Source organism: Lytechinus pictus, chromosome 5 (assembly GCF_037042905.1).
Source record: "Lytechinus pictus isolate F3 Inbred chromosome 5, Lp3.0, whole genome shotgun sequence".
Classification (NCBI taxonomy): domain Eukaryota; kingdom Metazoa; phylum Echinodermata; class Echinoidea; order Temnopleuroida; family Toxopneustidae; genus Lytechinus; species Lytechinus pictus.
The window spans coordinates 24,824,099-24,842,941 of NC_087249.1; the positions used below are offsets into that span (position 1 = coordinate 24,824,099).

General features: G+C 33.8%; 2 protein-coding genes across 3 annotated transcripts in view; one reads left to right on the forward strand and one right to left on the reverse strand.

Annotated features, from left to right (window-relative positions):
• LOC129262230 (uncharacterized) lies at positions 1-13,946 on the forward strand. Its single transcript, XM_054900314.2, has 10 exons — positions 1-422; positions 1,117-1,255; positions 3,559-3,672; positions 4,506-4,560; positions 4,850-4,970; positions 5,344-5,432; positions 5,932-6,123; positions 7,135-7,227; positions 7,662-7,734; positions 8,578-13,946. The coding sequence occupies exons 1-10, from the start codon at positions 357-359 to the stop codon at positions 9,241-9,243; spliced, it is 1,608 nt and encodes a 535-aa protein (XP_054756289.2). The 5' UTR covers positions 1-356; the 3' UTR covers positions 9,244-13,946.
• LOC129262229 (DNA polymerase kappa-like) overlaps positions 12,282-18,843 on the reverse strand; it is a 17,679-nt gene continuing 11,117 nt past the window's right edge. Inside the window, exons 9-13 of one of the 2 annotated variants that reach the window (XM_064100084.1) lie at positions 17,963-18,092; positions 17,039-17,210; positions 15,668-16,573; positions 15,116-15,197; positions 12,282-14,480 (exon numbers count right to left, since the gene is read on the reverse strand). In XM_064100084.1, coding sequence (XP_063956154.1) covers positions 14,381-14,480; positions 15,116-15,197; positions 15,668-16,573; positions 17,039-17,210; positions 17,963-18,092 — 1,390 coding nt within the window. In that variant the 3' untranslated portion in view covers positions 12,282-14,380. The remainder of the gene's footprint in view (positions 14,481-15,115; positions 15,198-15,667; positions 16,574-17,038; positions 17,211-17,962; positions 18,093-18,843) is intronic. The other variant, XM_064100085.1, reaches the window with a different exon arrangement.

Consider the following 18,843-nt stretch of genomic DNA (forward strand, 5'->3'; position numbering starts at 1 on the left):
ATGTCACGCCGGCATGCTGGCAAGCGCGCACACACGTTTGTCAATTACGAGACGTATTTTTCTTAAATTTTACAGTGAAAATACAATCGATTTAAACGAAATATAATACTTACCATGACCTTGCCATATCGATGTATTTGGGTCCAACGAATTTAACAACAGGATTCTCTGAACCAGGCATTTTGATAACTTTTCAGTGAACCAAACCAAATTCTATTTTTTCCGATATTGCAATGCACATGCGCAATAACAGGAGGTCACCATCGTCACGTCATCGAGGATCGGAGAAACTTTAAGTTTAATATTCCAACGTTAGGCCTAAGTGACAAGTTAGATCTACTTTCGTGTTTCAGAAAATGGGGAAACTAAATGTATCGATGTTACGTTACCTTTCAAAAGAGGACTTTCGTGTTCTTACAGCAGTAAGTATCTATTAGATTGGATTACTCCCACGTCCACGTCCACGTCCACTGCACTTGCCCTAAATATAGACCCTCATTTTTACACGTTTTTGTACAGAGTCCCATGTATGTCGTTCTGTGTATTGTTCACTTGATAAAGTCAGATAGTCCAACTTAATTTACCGTTATTTTAGAAACTGTGTACTTTTAACAAATTGTAAATGTTTTAATCTGGGAAACCCCCAGTCGCAATAAAATTTGAGAAGAAATTAAATGGCAGGAAAGAAGGAATTTTTGTAACATTCCGTATTTTCAAATGGAATCATGAGTTTTTGAGAATGACCTCGGGATTTGAACTTGAAGGATGAGTGTTTCAGTTGTTGCTGGACGTCTACAAGATTATTAATGATGCGATACATTAGTAGAGTCTTGGCTTGGGCCCTACGCTCTTGAAGGGTTTGCCACTGTAGTTGTCGAAGCATAGCAGAAATGCTGCTTGTAGTTCGGTAGTCGTGACAAACATAGCGAGCGTACCTGTGTTGTATCATTTCCAGATTTCTGATTTTTGACTGTGTGAATGGGTCCCAGATCTCAGATGCATACTCCATTTTTGGCCTCGGGAGCATCTTATAACAAATGACCTTAGTGTTTCTTGGACAGCTTGTGAGATTTCTTGAAACTTAGGTTATTTTTTTTCCATGCTTTATATTTACAGCTCGAAATGGGGATGAAGAACCATGAGATAGTCCCTTCAAACTTAGTTGCATCGATTGCTAATCTTCGTCATGGAGGATGCCATAAAGTCCTGAAAGAGCTTGTCAGAAATAAACTGATTGCTTGGGAGCACGGAAAAGGTAATTCAAGGAATAGTAGTTTAAGCTGGAAATAAAGAGGATGTTCTTATCGAGGCTTGGTGAGAGAGAGAGCAAAATTAGAGTGATAAAACTGGAGTTTTTATTTAGGTTTTAAAGCAGTGAGTAGATGGATTGTCTAGATTATTTTGGTTAAGTGGGATTGAGATAGACAGAATACAATATTTTTTTATTTGATGATGCAGAATTTAGTGATATATAAATGTTAACTTTCCTCTTGTTTTTAATGATTATTTTCCATTTCCAAATGGGTGTTATTTGTTTGGGGTGGGGTCAGATTCAGAGGTCACGTTTGCATGTCAAATAAGGTAAAATGTTCCAACTTAGCTTATTTTTTGCAACCATACAGTATGCCCATCTCAAGTATTTTAGAAAGTTTTAACTGAAGTGACATCAGTTAAAGTCCTTGATTCCTTACTGAAATAAAAATGTCCTGTAACCATTCCAATTCATTAACAAATTATTGACTTATTTATAAGATGTGGCCTGTGGATGATATGAAATAATAATTTCTTTTAATGGATTTTTTTGGGGGGTGTTGGGTATTTAATATAAGAATTCACTTTGGTCAGGGCTCAAACCGAAAAGAAAATATCTTGTGTTTTCTTTTTGGTATATAAACCACTTGATGATTATATGGGATACAAGTTTCAAAATATAGTCTTTTTTATTTATTTTTTTTTTCTTTTAAACCAGTACTGGTCTTCTTTATTTGAATAAAAATATACACACATATATATGTACACAAAACAAAAGTTTTACAAGTTATTCAGTATTAAATTCCATTTGCTCATATTCATATACAAATTTTCCTTTCGTTTACCTCTCTCATTATCATATCTTTTTTCCAGAACATATATGAACATAATTTTCAAATCATAAAACTTCATCTTTTTCATTGTAACTAATGTTATCTTGTAACATTTGTAAAAAGAATATAATGCATAATTCAACATTAAATTAATTTCTTTGCCTTTTTCTTTTCTTAGACCGTAAACAATATAGTCTTTTTTATAGCTTTCTAGCTATAATGTTGAAATTGAAGTTATTTTTATGTAAAAATACAAACACAGAGAGGGCATTGAATATCAAGAATTTACAGATAAAAAATATTTAAAGGAGAATGAAACTCTTGGAGGAAGTTAGCTTTTGTGAAAGCAGAAAAATCAAAGAATAAGATCAACAAAAGTTTTAGTAAAATAGGACTAGCAATAGAAGAATTATGAGCATTTGAATGTCGAGATCACTAATGCTATGGAGATCCTCCAATTGGCAATGCGACCAAGATCTATGATGTCACAGATGAACAACTCTCCCCTTTTGGACACTGAAAATATACCCCAAAGCATATCTTTTTGCTCATTCTAATCATATGACAAACGATTCATCAATGATATAATGTTGTGAAACCTCTGTACTTGTCCTCTCATAAAGAGAACACCTCACCTTGTGATAGACTCTATAAAAGTGAGAATATAAGTGAAATAAGTACTAAAGTAATGAGGGAGTTGTACGTGTGTGACATCACAGATCTTGGTCGCATTGCCAATGGGAGGAACTACATGACATTAGTGATCTCAATATTAAAATGCTCATAACTTTCTTATTATTCATTCAATCTTCCTCAAACTTTCAACAATATGTTTCTTTGATTTTTCTCTTTGATATGGTTTCAGCTGGTTTCAAGGGTTTCATTCTCCTTTAAGTCACTAAATGTTTGTAAGACTGGAATGTTAGATGATACTCCATATGATTTATAGGCATTCAAAGATTCAAGGTTTTTGTAAATATGTCAAATGAGGTCAAATATTGCAATTCTCTTTTTAATGCATGATTGCACAAGGACGAGTAAAGACTCCTTTATAGTTACTACCTTTTATATTCTGTTGTCAAATACAGTGTAGAATATCTTCAGTGCATTTTTTTTTTTAAGCAGGTATTTCTGCATTTATTAATAAATAAAAATTACAAATTTATAACAATGATATAAAATCAAACATACATAATGATCAAGTTACAAAGGTGACAATTGTATAGTAGTTAAGTAGATATATAGACATAATATTCATGTAAACAATAACGAATGAATTTAAATGCAGAGGCCAGCTATCGTAAGCTGAAAGCTTGAAATAATAGCAGCCATGTATCAATGTCTGTGTCAGTAATCTCAGTATACAGTCCTACCCTGTTCAAGGATCTTGAAATTGAACTTTTAGGTGATCTTAACCTTTGGCTTTGTATCTCATGTTTCTTGGTATCTTTTTCTTTCAAATCTCCTTTTGCAGTTTCTGGATATCGGCTAACCTATCCCGGGTATGACTATCTTGCATTGAAGGCTCTTGCTGCCCGCGATTCAGTGGCATCGGTTGGCAATCAAATAGGAGTCGGCAAAGAATCAGGTATGCTGTTCATGACCTGTTATTTGCTTTGTTAATACCTCAACCGTTAAAGGGGTAAATCAGGCTGAAAATAATATGATTTGAACAGATTAATTAAAGACGGACAAAGAAAAAAAAAGAAAATTTCATTAAAATTGTACGAGGAATGACAAAGTTATGACATTAGTTTTGCATTACTTTGGTGAAGCGGTTCTATGTCTTCATGAATATGGAATAAGCAAGCTGATGATGTTATAAACTTTGTCCACCCAGAATGAAACAAATTGGATTGAAAAATGATTATATGTGTAAGATAATTCTTGCTGCAACATATTTTTTGGAACTTACACATTATACACATTGACAGATGTGTAAAAATATTGAATGATTATGATTTCATGTAATAACATAAGAAAAAGCAAGTGTGGATGTGACATCGTCAGCCCACCTATTGAATGTTCATGATGTAGTGCATATATTGTTTTTTTTTAAACTATTGTTAAACTTTAATTTAATAGCTTGTTATCAGGTTTTAATGAAATTTTCAGCATTTTGTTTGATGAATTTTACTCTATTTATTTAGATATAATGATTTTTAGCCCGGAGTACCCCTTTCAGTATAGAGTCATGAAAAAGATCAGTTGTTTTGGGAAAAAATCTTCAAGTCAAGTATATATGCTTAAGGATTCTGGAAGTAATTGTCAAGTTGCAATGTGTGCTTGCTGACCACTCCATTTGAATACACTTTATTTTTTTATTGAAAATATGCTAGTAATTTCATTACTTACCAGAATTAGGAACTAATTCTTATTTGATACTAAATAATGATTGGTTTTGGGTTTTTTTCACTTTAGATATCTACATCGTTGCCAATAATGATGATGAACAGTTGGCTCTCAAGTTACATAGGTAAGGAGATTGAGTGTTTAATTCTTTATGGTTTCCATAGTAACGTGTAATTTATCATTCTTGTCTGAAAAATATATCCACTTATGGAAGAGAAGTTCCATACTGAAGACGATTTTTTTCAAGTTTTTGAGACAATCCCATACATTCATGCATCATTATCATTCTTGTTAAATGAATAAATAAAGCAAGTTTCTCATAGTTGATTCACATTATGTCTGATGAAATTTTAATCTATGTTTACTTGCGTTTTTCACAATATTATAATGATTCTAATTGTACTTTTTCACAGACTTGGGAGGACGTCATTTCGTAAACTGAAAGAGAAGCGTGACTATCTTGGAAAGAGAAAGAATGCATCTTGGCTCTACTTATCTCGCCTTGCTGCTATGAAAGAGTTCGCATTTATGAAGGTTAGAATTACATTGTATATGTTATGCAACAACAATATTAAGTAGATTCAATTACTAATGTATCTTGTACATTTGGGTGAAAATGGTAAGTTAGCTAATTATGTTTGTGTCTAACTTGGTAACAAGTAAATTCAACCCTTGAATTTCAACTCTGCATAGTAATGGATATTGTATCTTGTGAGATGAAGGGGTCGGAGGTTAAAGTAACACAAAAGTTGTTAGTCTTGTGAAAACAATTTACCCATAAACAAATCCATATTGCCTTGGGTTTTCATTGTAACTTGATATAATGACACGTTTTCAGGCTGGCTACCTCTTTAGTTTTGACTAGGTGTCATGGTTCATTTATATTTAATTTACTTTTTTCTCCTAGGCTTTGTATGATCATAGCTTCCCTGTACCTAAACCAATAGACTTCAACAGACATTGTGTGGTCATGGAACTCATGAATGCATATCCATTGTAAGTATACAAAAGTGATTCATTAATATCATTAATAATTGTTGAAGGAATGTAAAGTAATTTTCTTATTTCATTTAATATTTACATCTGTAAAATTTATCCTTGAAGCTATTTTTTATTCCAAAAATATATATTTTGATATTGAAAGTCCATATTCATAAAATCAGAATTTTGGTCGTGGAATCATCAATTTCAAGTAATGAATAAAACCATGCATAGCAACCAACTTAAATATGAACACATAACTAAAGACATTTTTTTTTTAATTACAGTTGTTTGAAGGCATAAAATGAGCAGTGTGAAAAAGTGTAAATTAGATTGTTTTTCATTTTCTTAATGTTTCAATACAAAATGTCATATTTGTATATGAATGACACTGTTTACAGTGCAGTTGCTTTAGGGGTTTATGTTCTATTGGCATAAAAGTAGAACTCAGTTAAGACATTCGTTATGGTTAGCAGTTTATGATTTTCTTAAGTGTCTTAATATCATTGAACAGAAATCAAGTGCACACGATAGAAGACCCTGCCTCAGTGTATGATGACCTGATGAACCTGATTGTGAGATTAGGTAATCACGGTCTCATCCATGGTGATTTTAATGAGTTTAATCTCATGCTCGATGATCAGGATCAAATCACTCTCATTGACTTCCCTCAGATGGTCTCCACATCTCATGAAAGTGCAGAATGGTAAGTCAACATCACAAAGTCTGTTTTGGGGTTATATATTTAAGATTATAAGCAAACAATAGCCACTCCTAGATAGGAGAGGTATTTCACCCAAAAAAAATATTCTTACTTAAAATCACACTTAAATTCCCAGTTGCATGTGGTATATATTTATAACAAAGTGACATGGCATTTGCTCCTGCGACAATCGCTCCAGGCTTGATTTCATTTAAGATGTAGGGTTAGGGTTGCAGTAGGGTTTTATGTTAGGTTTAGGGTTGGTTATAGTGTTAAACTCAGGGTTGAAGTTGGTCATATGATTAGTGTGTGGAATTTAGAGCAGAGCAATTGTCACCAGAGCAAATGTCATGGAACCATGATGAGATCATGCTTGGAAAATACATACTACCATGTATTCATCACTAAGAATATGCATTAAATATCAAGTGGACATTATCAGTCACTATATAATGCACCCTCAAGTGGAGTGTTTCATGAAGACAATTTCATCGGCAGATGTTATAAGCTACTGAAAATCCTTACATTTAATTTACTAATGGTAAAGTAGTCGGCGAAATTCACTGACAATTATTCCACTGGTCGCCCAGCCAAGGAAAGCTTCGAACAAGGCCAGTTCAATTGCCGGCTGCCACTCATTAATATCAGTTGTAACCTTAATACCGGTACCTTTTAGCTGGAAATCACATGAGATGAAGTATGCTTACCACATAAACAGGAGAGAGAAGGAAAATATTATGCAGCAGTGTTTAAAAAATCAAGTCTAGCCAGCTCATTGTCAAGTATTACATATTAAATATGCTTTGTCTTTTCCGATCTTACATGTAAAGCTATTGAGGGTTTATGGTATTCAACACTTTCACTCAAAACACATGACAAAGAAGTCATAAGTAATCATTTTATGATCAGCTTATTCATCTCTAAAAAATAATGGCCTTGCACATGAGAAGAATCACCCCAAAATAAACTCTATAAAAGGTTCTTTACAATGTATACTTGTTATAATCTTTCCAGGTATTTTAACCGTGATGTACAGTGTGTCAAGGACTTCTTCAGTAGAAGATTCAACTATGAAAGTGAACTCTACCCAAAGTTTTCAGATATAATGTAAGTACATTTGATACAGATAAAAAAACAAACCAACACATTTATAACGTTTTTTTTAAATTCTAATGAAGATCTGCCCACTTTACACATGTCCTAACCTTGTAAATGTTTTTTGTATGCATTAGTATTATAACCCCCCCCCCCCCCTAAAAACGTTATGACAGTGTGTTGGTATTATATTAATTTAAAGTGCTATTTGTATGGACAAGAGCTCTTAGATTAAGATATTGCCTAAAATCATACAATTATTATATGTAGATTTCTTGTGAAGCTGTATGTGATGACAATGTTCCAACATTGCTTGATTCAATGTAAAATTATTATAAAAATATTTTTGGTTTTTAATGTTAAAAAAACTCTGAAAATATGTGGGAAATGTTTTTGGATTAAGATTCTTCAGTGTTATGATCAATGCCTTTTGTATATTTTGACAGATGTGAAAACACCTTGGATGTGGACGTAGCAGCTAGTGGTTTCTCAAAAGAGATGGAACGATCACTACAAGAGGTATGAAAATTAAAAGTAATTACATGATCATAGGTTTTAAACAAAATTAATCTAAACCGAATGAATTATGAAATTATACTTCTTAACTTTGACATATTAGTGCGTATGCTTATATACCTGGCATGGTTTTTGCTGCTTCAAGCAGTTGAAATAATGAATAGTAATAATATTCTGCTGTTATGTGGTGCTTAATACACCAGAACAACATCTCTAAGCACTTTCTAGATCATCATTACTCTGGTCATCAAATTCTTGCTTGCCTGCTCACAATGTATGCACTTTCTTCACTCCCTGGGGATAATCCCAAAATTGATTAAAGATACTTATGTATTTTTGCAGAGATGCTAACCTAAAGGGATGGTTGTCAGGAATATTTACCATATTTGTCAGGAACAAATGGGAGTTTCTCAGGAACATCCTGCGAAGTAGCATCGTTTATACGCTCAACCACCCAATCGCCATTGACATTGTGCATGCATGAACCGCGGCTTGCACTCCGCACTTCGCTGTGTATTCAGCAGCAGTGCGCAGAGGTGCTTGCAATAGAAATCTCAGGAGAGAAACTCCCGTAGGTTTACCGTTGGCCACACACACGCTGCATGCACGATACATGTATACACAATACACGCATATACATGCACAATACACGCATATATACACATGCACAGCAAAGCAATACACATGTATTGTAGTTGTTTTTTCTGTAACCTTTTTATTGTTGCCGTCACACCGTAATTGGAGGAATAACATCGGAACAAATACGGCAAATCCGTAACGGTTGGCATCTCTGTTTTTGTAGTATCCGCTGAAAGTTTGTTCATATACATTGTTTCTCTTTCATAGGCTACTGCTGCACTGAAGGAGGATGGTGATGATGAAGATTGTGATACAGATGATGAAGGAGAAGAAGATGAAGAGGAGGATGAGAAAGGAGATGAAGAAGAGATGGAGAACTCTATCGATAGACTCAAAGATAGCAGTGGTGAAGAAAAAAATTGTGAAGACCTTCAAGCTTCCAGGGAAGGCCAGTCATCAGAACTAGCCTCTTCTACAGTAAAGAAAGATTTTAGTGACAATACAGAAAAGCATATGAGTGGGACTGATGAAAGAAAAGACAATGATGCTGAAGAGCAGTCCATTATAGATGGGACTGAGGAAGTTGAGAGTGGAGGAGAGAAAGAAAATGATAGCGAAGATGATGATCTTGAAGACATTGGTGCATCTAACAAGCAGTACAGACCGCATCGGAGTGAAGCCAGCATGTCAAAGGTCAATGCTCACTCAATGAATGCCAGATCAAGGAATAGTGATAGCGTCAGCTCCTATGCATCTACTTCCTCGACGATGGACCCTGCCCTTGTGAGGTCAAAGGTCAGGAGTAACTTGCAGAAGAAGCAGAACGCCGCAGTGAGGCATAGGTTAGCTAGGAAAGGAGAAGCAGCTCAGACAACCGCTAAGAGGAGAGAAAATAGGGACAATGTTAAACAGAGTCTTGGATCCATCTGGTAATGAAGAAAGATGTACACAAGACAGCACTATTTTATTAGAACAATATTTTAAACACATCATGGATGCTATTAGAAATGAGAAAAACTCATGATTTGAAGTCTGTTTACCTTTCCAGTTATTGCCACCTTCATTCTCAATACAATATATATTGTATTTGTATTATCTTGATATCTTCTGATGAAAATACTACATAATCAAATACAGAGTTTTGTCTATTAAATAATTATTGTATTAAATGTTAAAACATGAATCCCCTCATTCCCAAATATAGGATTTGCTGTCTGAGGAGTTGGTTATATAAAGGATGTTCAGTAAATCTACTGACAATGATTGATATTTGGAGTATGCAAATCATATTTTTAAGTGGGATATAATCATCTAATGAAAACTATCCTTCATATTGTTGAAAATGCTGCTTGATAATTGGGTTCTCTTGCTTATATGATGATGGCTCCAAAATAGTTTCCAACACACACACTGTATTCCTTTGACCTTGGAACCAAGCTTCCCCATCCCTATACCAAGGAGTAACTCCTTGTTTGAACAAAAGAAAGATAGCAGCAAGTGAAGTATAGGAAGCATGGTCTGGTGATTCTGATGCTTTCAGAGGGTTGTTAGTCCAAATACCAGCCGTGGCATGTTTTGCTGCACTAAACCCAGGTGAAATGATTGGGTACCTGGCAGGGTTTATTTCTTTTTAAATTTCTTTAGCCCATTGCCAACTGGAACCAGATGATACCTGAACAAAGTCTATGGGAATTACAGTATTCAGTAGTCAATTGTTTAATAGTAGGAGCTACTCTATAGAAATTGACCTACCGTATTACCATATCATTACAGATATTAGTATTATGTTACATATTGGAAAGTCATTCCTCAATATTTTGTAAACACTTTTATCATTTGCAAGCTTCTAAGTAAGTGAAATATTACAGTATCATTGGCAAAATTAAATTTGTTGTAGAATATGTTAATTTTATAGGACTACCTTGTTTTCTTTTAAAACGGGGCACAGATTTTATTCGAACTTTAACATATGTGACAAACTTTTTCCTTTATTCAGCAGATTTCAGAGTAATTAAATGTTTCAGGTAAAATCAGGAGATAAAAGATGAATGTAAAATGCCTCGAAAACTAAGCTTTGAAAGTCTTCTCTCTGTATTTCAGGAAAATAAAATTAGTATGGACATTTTCCCCACCTATCCAAGCAGGGGTTCTGTACCAAGACTTTATACCCATTGTGCATTCAAATTTTGAAACTTGCATCTCTGATAGAAATAACATCAGTGGTTATGGATCAGAATCATTGAGATTATTTTCAACATTTCACATCACTTTCTTGTCAGCATATAAAGGTAGAGGTAGGGTAAAGATCATTTGATCATTGAGGATCCACTTTTTATCAATTTGTAAGGTACCATTTCTGATAATCATCAATATGAATAAATTCTTGGTACTGCAAAATTTGAAAGTAGCATGAGCCCTGGCATCTATTGTTTTATTTTACATAACTTTGTTGTTTCTGTTATTTTGCTCATTCATGTGATTTTACTCTACAAATTAATTTCAGATATATTCTTTTTATTGACTGAAAATTCTTACAGATGGAATATTTATGATTAAAAAGCAAGATTTAAAATGTCCAGTGTAGGATTCAGATAAAATGACAGATATGAATAGTGTAATTATGAACTTTTCAAGTATTGTTAGGGCGCTTTGTTTCATTGAAAATGAAGATTTATTATGGTGATAGTGATACTGTACTTTTGTTAGAATTATGATTATCAAAAATATTAAGTATGAAAATGTTAGGTTTAGAATATGATGGTTAAGATGATGGTGGTGATGATATTGATGATGAAGATGATGGTAATGTTGAAGATGATGAAGAAGGTGATGGTTATGAAGATGCTATGTTGCAAAGTAATAAGATGAAAGTAATCTCAGTACCACTTTAGATTGATGTTCACTGCCATTCACCTGCTCTCATTCAGGGGAGCGTTTCATCAAAGGACCTTTCAGACATTTTTTCCGACAGTCGCCATGTCAACTATGCATCTCAGCCAATCAAAATCAAGGATAGTCAATCTAACAACTTCTCAGACAAAAAATGTTGATGAAATGCTCCCAGGATGAAAACATAAACTGATAACATTATATGATCATGCTTGGATGTATCATGAATATTTTCATAATGGCTTGATGAATGAGTATGTAGACAAAAGTTAATATTATCACCATCATAATCATCAACTTTACTAGCACTAACACAACTGAAAAATAAGTGCTTGTTTAATTTTTCCTTTTCCATATCTGATTTTGATTTTTGACAAATTCTCTTAAATTTTCTTTTCTCTATTCATCATCACTATCCGTCAATGTCATAATTATATATCATAATCACTACTCGGCATCATTATCATCCATTGTTACAATCATGACCCTTATCAGCAACATCACCACTACCACCACCATCAGTCATAATCATCATCATCCCCGCTATCGTCACCATTAGTCATAATCATCATCACAACATGAGTATCATCATCACCACCACCAACATTACTACCATCATCTTCACACCACCATCATAGTCATAATCCTTAAAGCAGATACGAACCAATAGTGCCATCTCAAGTCCTCAACTACTCGTACCTGGCCAGTTTTCTGACGCATAATGCTAGTGTAGTCTAGTAATATAGACCTACTTGAATGATGACATGCTAATTAACTACTCAATACATTTATACCGCAATAGTTATGTTACCAAGTAGCAAAACAATTACTTTTCCTCTCAAAACATTTTAGTTTCTCTATACAAATATAATTATAGGTCAATTTATTCTCTGTAGTATAGTAGATATCTGAAAATGTATATTTTAAGACTGTATTTATAACACACAGTTCACTCCCCCTTTAAGATTCCTTATCACCAGCAGCCTTAATATCATTACTACCATCATCTTCACATCACCATCATTGTCACCTACAGCATTAACAATGGCATTCACATATCCAATAATTAAGGCTTCCTCATTCATTTATCATATCATTTTCAATTTAATTTAAATATCTGAGTATCAAATTTATTGCAGCATTTCATGTACAAGCATTAATTCCTAAAATGATTTTAAATACCTTATATTTCAAGACAAATATGCCTTGTAAGTAAACATAAAATGTAATAGAAAGTACAAGTCATGTTCTCCAATCAACTTGGAGAACTAATCCTCACCTAGTGTTCCTGTCCTGTAGCAGTATGAAAAAACCTTCATAAGGAAAATAATGTGCAATGTGTCTAATACTGCTACTGTAATGCTCAAAATTTAATTATTGGCAAGTTTCATGTTTTAAATGAAAAAATCATGTTACCCTCCATTCCTTACCGATCCTCATCATACAAAAGTTACATACATGTGAAATTCATAATTTAAAGGGGAATCCAACCCAAATAAAAACTTGTTTTTATAAGAAAAAGAAAAATCAGACAAGTTGATAGGTGAAAGTTTGAACAATATTGGACAAACAACAAGAAAGTTATGAATATTTAAAAGTTGTAAATATTGGTAATCACTATACCCATGGAGACTTCAAATTGGCCGCATATGGGATGTCATAGTGATGTAAGGCAAGGACTACTCTTCCATGTACTCCAGTACATATTATGGCTAAAATGTCATTTTTCCCTAAAGTTTTATTTCAAATCATATTTTTCTTTCATGAGGACATAAAACAATATACTACCTGGATTATATTTAGATTACTGCCCCCAGGGGAATGGGTACTTAAGAGAAAACCACAAATCCCTGATAATAAAGTACATGGCCTATGGGAAAGTTGTCCTTGCCCCTTGTCATAATTTACTTACCCAGTTGCCAATTTGAAATCTACATACTATTAGTGATCTCAATTTTAAAGCAGCTATAACTTTCTTATTGCTTGTCCGATTTCTTTCAAACTTTTGCCATTCTGTTTAATTTATTTTTCTCCTTCCCAACACAACATTATATGGCCAAGGCTGGATTCCCTTTAACTATCATCAAGTTTTTACCATTTTTATTTAAATGGGGAAAGGGGTAGACATCAGACCACCTGGATTGAAATTCATGGATAATTTATACAAGATGGCGATAAAAGTGCACAATGCATATTGACACCAACTCATTCTAAAAGAGATGCACTAAATAATGAAGAGTAGATGAAGCCCTAGTCGGTACATTAAAAGTGGTTTTCTATTTCATTAATGATATGGAAAACAGGTATGTATGAACCATATGATTGAAATGGTGACATTGTAAAGGACATACAAATGCAATACAAACAATAAACATTTGTGAGGATTTCATGAACGAGGTATCTCTGGAACAGTCATAACCTGACATTTCATAGAGAACAAGTGAGCATAATTATTCTAATACCCACTCAAGAAGTATGTTTAAGATAGTGATGGGGAACCTTGTTATTGTATTTGATTAACCATCCACATCTCACAACCATGACCTTGAGTTCAAACTTCAAAGACCTTTTCTGTGAAGTACTGATCCCTGCAACGGCTTGAGTTTGGCTTTGATCATAAATCACCATTGTATAATGAATTGGGTTTTTTTCTAATACAGTAGATATACAGTATCTTCATAAACAAAGTCCTCTAGTGGTATCCATGTACATAGCAATTAACAAATATTAAAATGTTTCATCACTTATTTCAGACTAGTACCCATTGTCATTTATATCACACATATATCTATTTTCTGAGTACTGATATTCACATACAAATGTACATGTATTTACAAAATACTGACAAATTAGTTTATCATAATTAATATGAATTATAAATGCACTTTGCAAATGGTGAAAAAGAAAACGAGCAAAATACTTGGTAAGTTAGGTTCACTTCATACTATGACATATTAGTATGTAATATGTGATAAATGAGTTGCATGATTTCGTTAAACATGTGATCTTTCTACATGATACAAAAATAATCACAAAGTAAGTCTGTACTATGTACGCCTTGGGAGTGAAAAGATTAATTTTGATTTTATCTGAACTATTTCAAGCTTCTGAAATGCTTTGATCTCATTGGCTGATCACTGACAGGAAAAAAATCACAAAACGCTCCTCTGTTGTCCATTGATCAAGTAGTCTTGTCTTTTTTCTGGAAGAAGTCATGCAGTGTTCTGCATGGTGTTGATTTTGACCTCTTTTTCTTACTGGAACTTGACCCAGAATTACTCCTAACAGGGGGAAAGAAGAGAAAAATAAATATTATTATAAATTCTATGAAATAAAAGAATATAATAATAATGAAACAAAATTATTCTCAATTCTTCAATTCAATGTAATTTCAAAAACTCTCCCCAATAAAGAAATTGCAAAGAGTCATGATATTATGAATAGTATATCACTAGAGATGTAGACATTTCAAACATCTTTGCATATTAGGCTTTAATTGGGGTAAATAAGAAGAGGGGGAGACCATTTTGATTGGTTTGAAATGGTAACAAGAAATATGCTGCCAGAATTGATTTTTCTTTTTTTAATCCAATACTGTGGAGTATTGTAAAGTAATTATATTATTCATAATGGATATTATAGTTCCGCAATTCCATTGTTAACGGCTGCAGCAGTGCCAAAATTAGAATCAAACCAGAGAAGTATCACCCTCATCTCCCACCATATCATTTTCCTATTAATGAGTTATCAGAGTCCATTTTAGTTTTTGGAAGCTAGATATATGGTGGTCCAAAATGATGGAGCCGTGTCACGTATCTCTTGTGGGGTAAGCCCCTCAATTTCCATGTCAATTCAATTACCATTAGCATTCTATATTGTACATTTAAAAATTATTTCATAAATTTGTCATAAATACCTTTTTCTTGACTGTATCTTCTTTGGAGGACTCCTTTTGGTAGGTTGAGTACTGTTACTGCTAGAAGAACTTCTTAACCTTTCTGTCAGAGAAAAATGGAACAACAGATAATACATGTCACCCTTTGACCATTAAACTCTCTAATTACATTGGATTTATTAAAAAAATCACAGCGCAAACGATGGATTAATATTATTTTGAAAGTTCATGAAAGAATGTATTGATTATCATTATCAGCACCTGCATTTTTATTTTTCACGTAATTTCAAGAAACTTATTTCACTACATTGAAGCCATCTTTACATATCATTCATATATGTATTCAAGGGGTTTATAAAAGGGAAAACAAAGTACATTTCATATTCACTTATGCATTATCTTGTTAAAAGGGAATAAAACATTCAAGATAACACAACATAATATCCAATTAAGTGATTTTACGATTTACTCAATCTTTTTAGCCTTTTTAGTTTGAAAGTGGTCTTTGAAAACCATTAAATTTAAACCCTTCAAACTTGTGCACACCCTGTGTTTAAAATGGATATGCCTTACCTCTCTGGAGAATTTCTTTGATGGCCGACCTGTTGAGGCAAGCATCTATATGTCGATTCAATCCCTCAAGGGTACAGTATGCCCTCTCTTGTCCGCAAATGGGACACGTCAACATCTTCTGTGCTTCAGGTTTCACGATGCTGGAGCATTCCGTACCACCATTTTCACCAGATTTACGATGGGAGTTCTTTTGCAGCATTATGTCCACTCTTTGGTTGTTTTCTTCATTGAAAATCTCTGATTTGGAAAGCGATTCTGGGTGATATAATTGTTCTGTTGGTTCTTCCCCATCGGTGATTGACAGGTGATTATTCTCCCTTCCTGATACATACTCGTCATCGCAGAATGGAAGCCTAGGTTCTATTTCACCCATGTGAAGTGAAAGAGAGTTGCAGATACCATTGGATAATGATCTGGCATTAACTGTAATGGATTTAGAATCCGATGACACTGTGCTATCCGCACTGTTAATATTCAAACCAGCACCAATCGACCATGCAGAGTCCCTGACCTCCATTGCTTTCTTTGATCTTAAAACAATATCTTCATTCTCCTTAGAGTCTTTCTTAACAATGGTAGCATCAACACCAGCTTCATTGTTAGGCATTAACACCCCTATGTTGGATGCCAACACTTCAGTGTCTGATGCTAACATCCCGGTGTCAGGTGCTACATCACTGATTCTACACACATCGCTCTCTCTCCCTGTAGTTTCAACACTACCGCTAACATTGTTGATTGAAGCACTTTCTTCTAGTAAATCCATGTTGGGTTCTCTGCAGTCTGGTGCAGGTGTAGTGTTGTGCTGTGGATTATTGTTCTGCTTCTTAGCAAACATGGCAAGAAGGGTTCCTTGTTTGCTCTTGGATGATTTGCTTGCATCTTCAAGAGACGATAGCCTTACACCTGTTGGATGACCATAAAGATTCAATTTTGTGATCTTCATCAAATACTAGTATCTTACAAATGATGTCAATAACAGGAATTCATATAGCACCATCTATCTATATATAATCTATTCCGAGATTCATTGTTATCTCTACTCAAGCTTTAGCCAAGAATTAAACAGAAACCCCTTTCTAATTTATAGCCAATGTCAATAATATTAGTAATATTAATAATAGTATAATAATGGAATATCATTTGCCTCGCTAAGATATAAATCCTCTTTATGGTAACTCAATACATAGATTTTCTTGTTGTGTTTTTAAACATTGTAATCGGCATTGTGAAAATGCAATATGATAGTTTGTACCACTTGAACCAAGAATTATTTTACATACTCTTTTTTATATTTTCTTTTAATCTATTACTTGTTTAATAGTTAGTGATCATTGCTCTGTCACACATACTAAAGACTTGATTCCTCACCCATCAATCTCAACCTGAGAGGTTCAGGATGACAAGCTCTGATCTCTGTCCTTATCAGATCTCTAGCGATAGCAAAGATTTCTTGAGCTGAGCTGACTGGAGTCTTTAAGGATGAAGCTCTACTCTTGACCTTAAACTCAACGGTCTTTAGTTTCACTGTCACAGTCTTGCCCTGGTAAAGAAAATATCAGAAATACTATTGTCACCTTCATCATTGCTTTGCAACCGAATGAATTTATCTTAAAATTGTAATAATAATTGTAATATTATAATTATAAACTGACACTTATATCACACAAAACCAATTGAAATCTGATTTATGCATTTTTATGCAGCTCTCCAAGAATAGAAGATTACAAAAGGAATAAGTATGTCTATAAATTTCACTTAAATGGCTCAAGACTTGAACATAAATATCATTGACATAATCATCAGCAATCTAATTGTAACTAGCAATCACTACCTTCATGTTTTTAATCATCCATAAAAAGGATATGTATAAACATTGTCAGTAGTTTGTAGTTTTATAGTGTTAGCACTATGTTTCTTTTATTTTCATTGTAAGCACTTTGGGCCTTATGGGAAAGTGTCGAATTAGTAATAATTATTATTATTGTTTGAAAATGGGATATCATACCACCACTGTCCTCTTTAAAGTCTACATCTTTATTTCTATACTTAACTTTAATACATGCATAGGGAATTGTTAATCTTGTTGTGTGTTGTACTTCTTTATACAAATTACCAAATAAATATCCTCATTATCAAGATCATCATACTAAAAGATGAAGGGTGATGAGAAAGACAAGGAAAAGAATCACCCAAAATACCCACAATTGGTAAGACCATTATTATCCCCCTCTCACAACCAGTTGTAACCCATTGTGATGGCATCCATTTCTCCTTTTAAGGTGAGCTGCTCACCTGAATCTGCTCTTTTTTAACATCTTCAGCCAGTGATTCACAAAGTTCCATGCATTTACTGTAGAGCTCAGTAGGCACGCTCATTTCCTTGAATGTTCTCTCAGTACTCATGCTCTTTCTTTCACCATCCCTAAATAAAAAGAAAAAACAACTGGTGAACAAAACATTTTGGTCGACTTTGTTTCTCTATGGCTACGTAGTGCTTTGAATCTTTTGGTCGCATACCTGGAGCTTTTTCAATAGCTGAAATCATTCAAGTTTCATTGAACAGAGTCTAGGTGGTTCCTACATTAACATGGTTGTTTAACTTAATTCAAGATCTAAAAAAATATTTTTCTCTTACAACTAATGCTGTAATCATAATTGCAAACCTTTAAGTTAGACAAGAATCACCTGAGATAATCTGTTGCATTACTTTCTGTGATAAGGAACACGGTCAGAAGCATCCATATGCTTAAGTTTACACTGTAGGCTATGGAGGGAAAACAGCCAGACCGCAGGTCCCTATGCTAATGAGCAAAAAGGCCAGATTCATCCAAATCATCTCGTGGCTCCTCGCAAAATCTCGTGATGATTCATGAGATTTTCTTTCTCTAAGAATTTACCTGTTTTAACCTCAAGTCAAATGAAATATCAATGCACCATCAGATAGAGTAACTGTTACTCTTTCATATTGGTCATTTATTTTGTATACAATATTTTGATAAATAGGTGAATTTCTGGTCTGAAAATGCACCTCAAAACAAAATTTTCTTCCTCAGTTTTCTTTTGCAAATTGTGAAAAACTTTTTGTTTTGAGCCTCAATGATATCTATATCACCATAAAGCTGAACTTCTGTACTTTCTCACAATGTCACTCTTGATATGCGGCACCTTTTAAT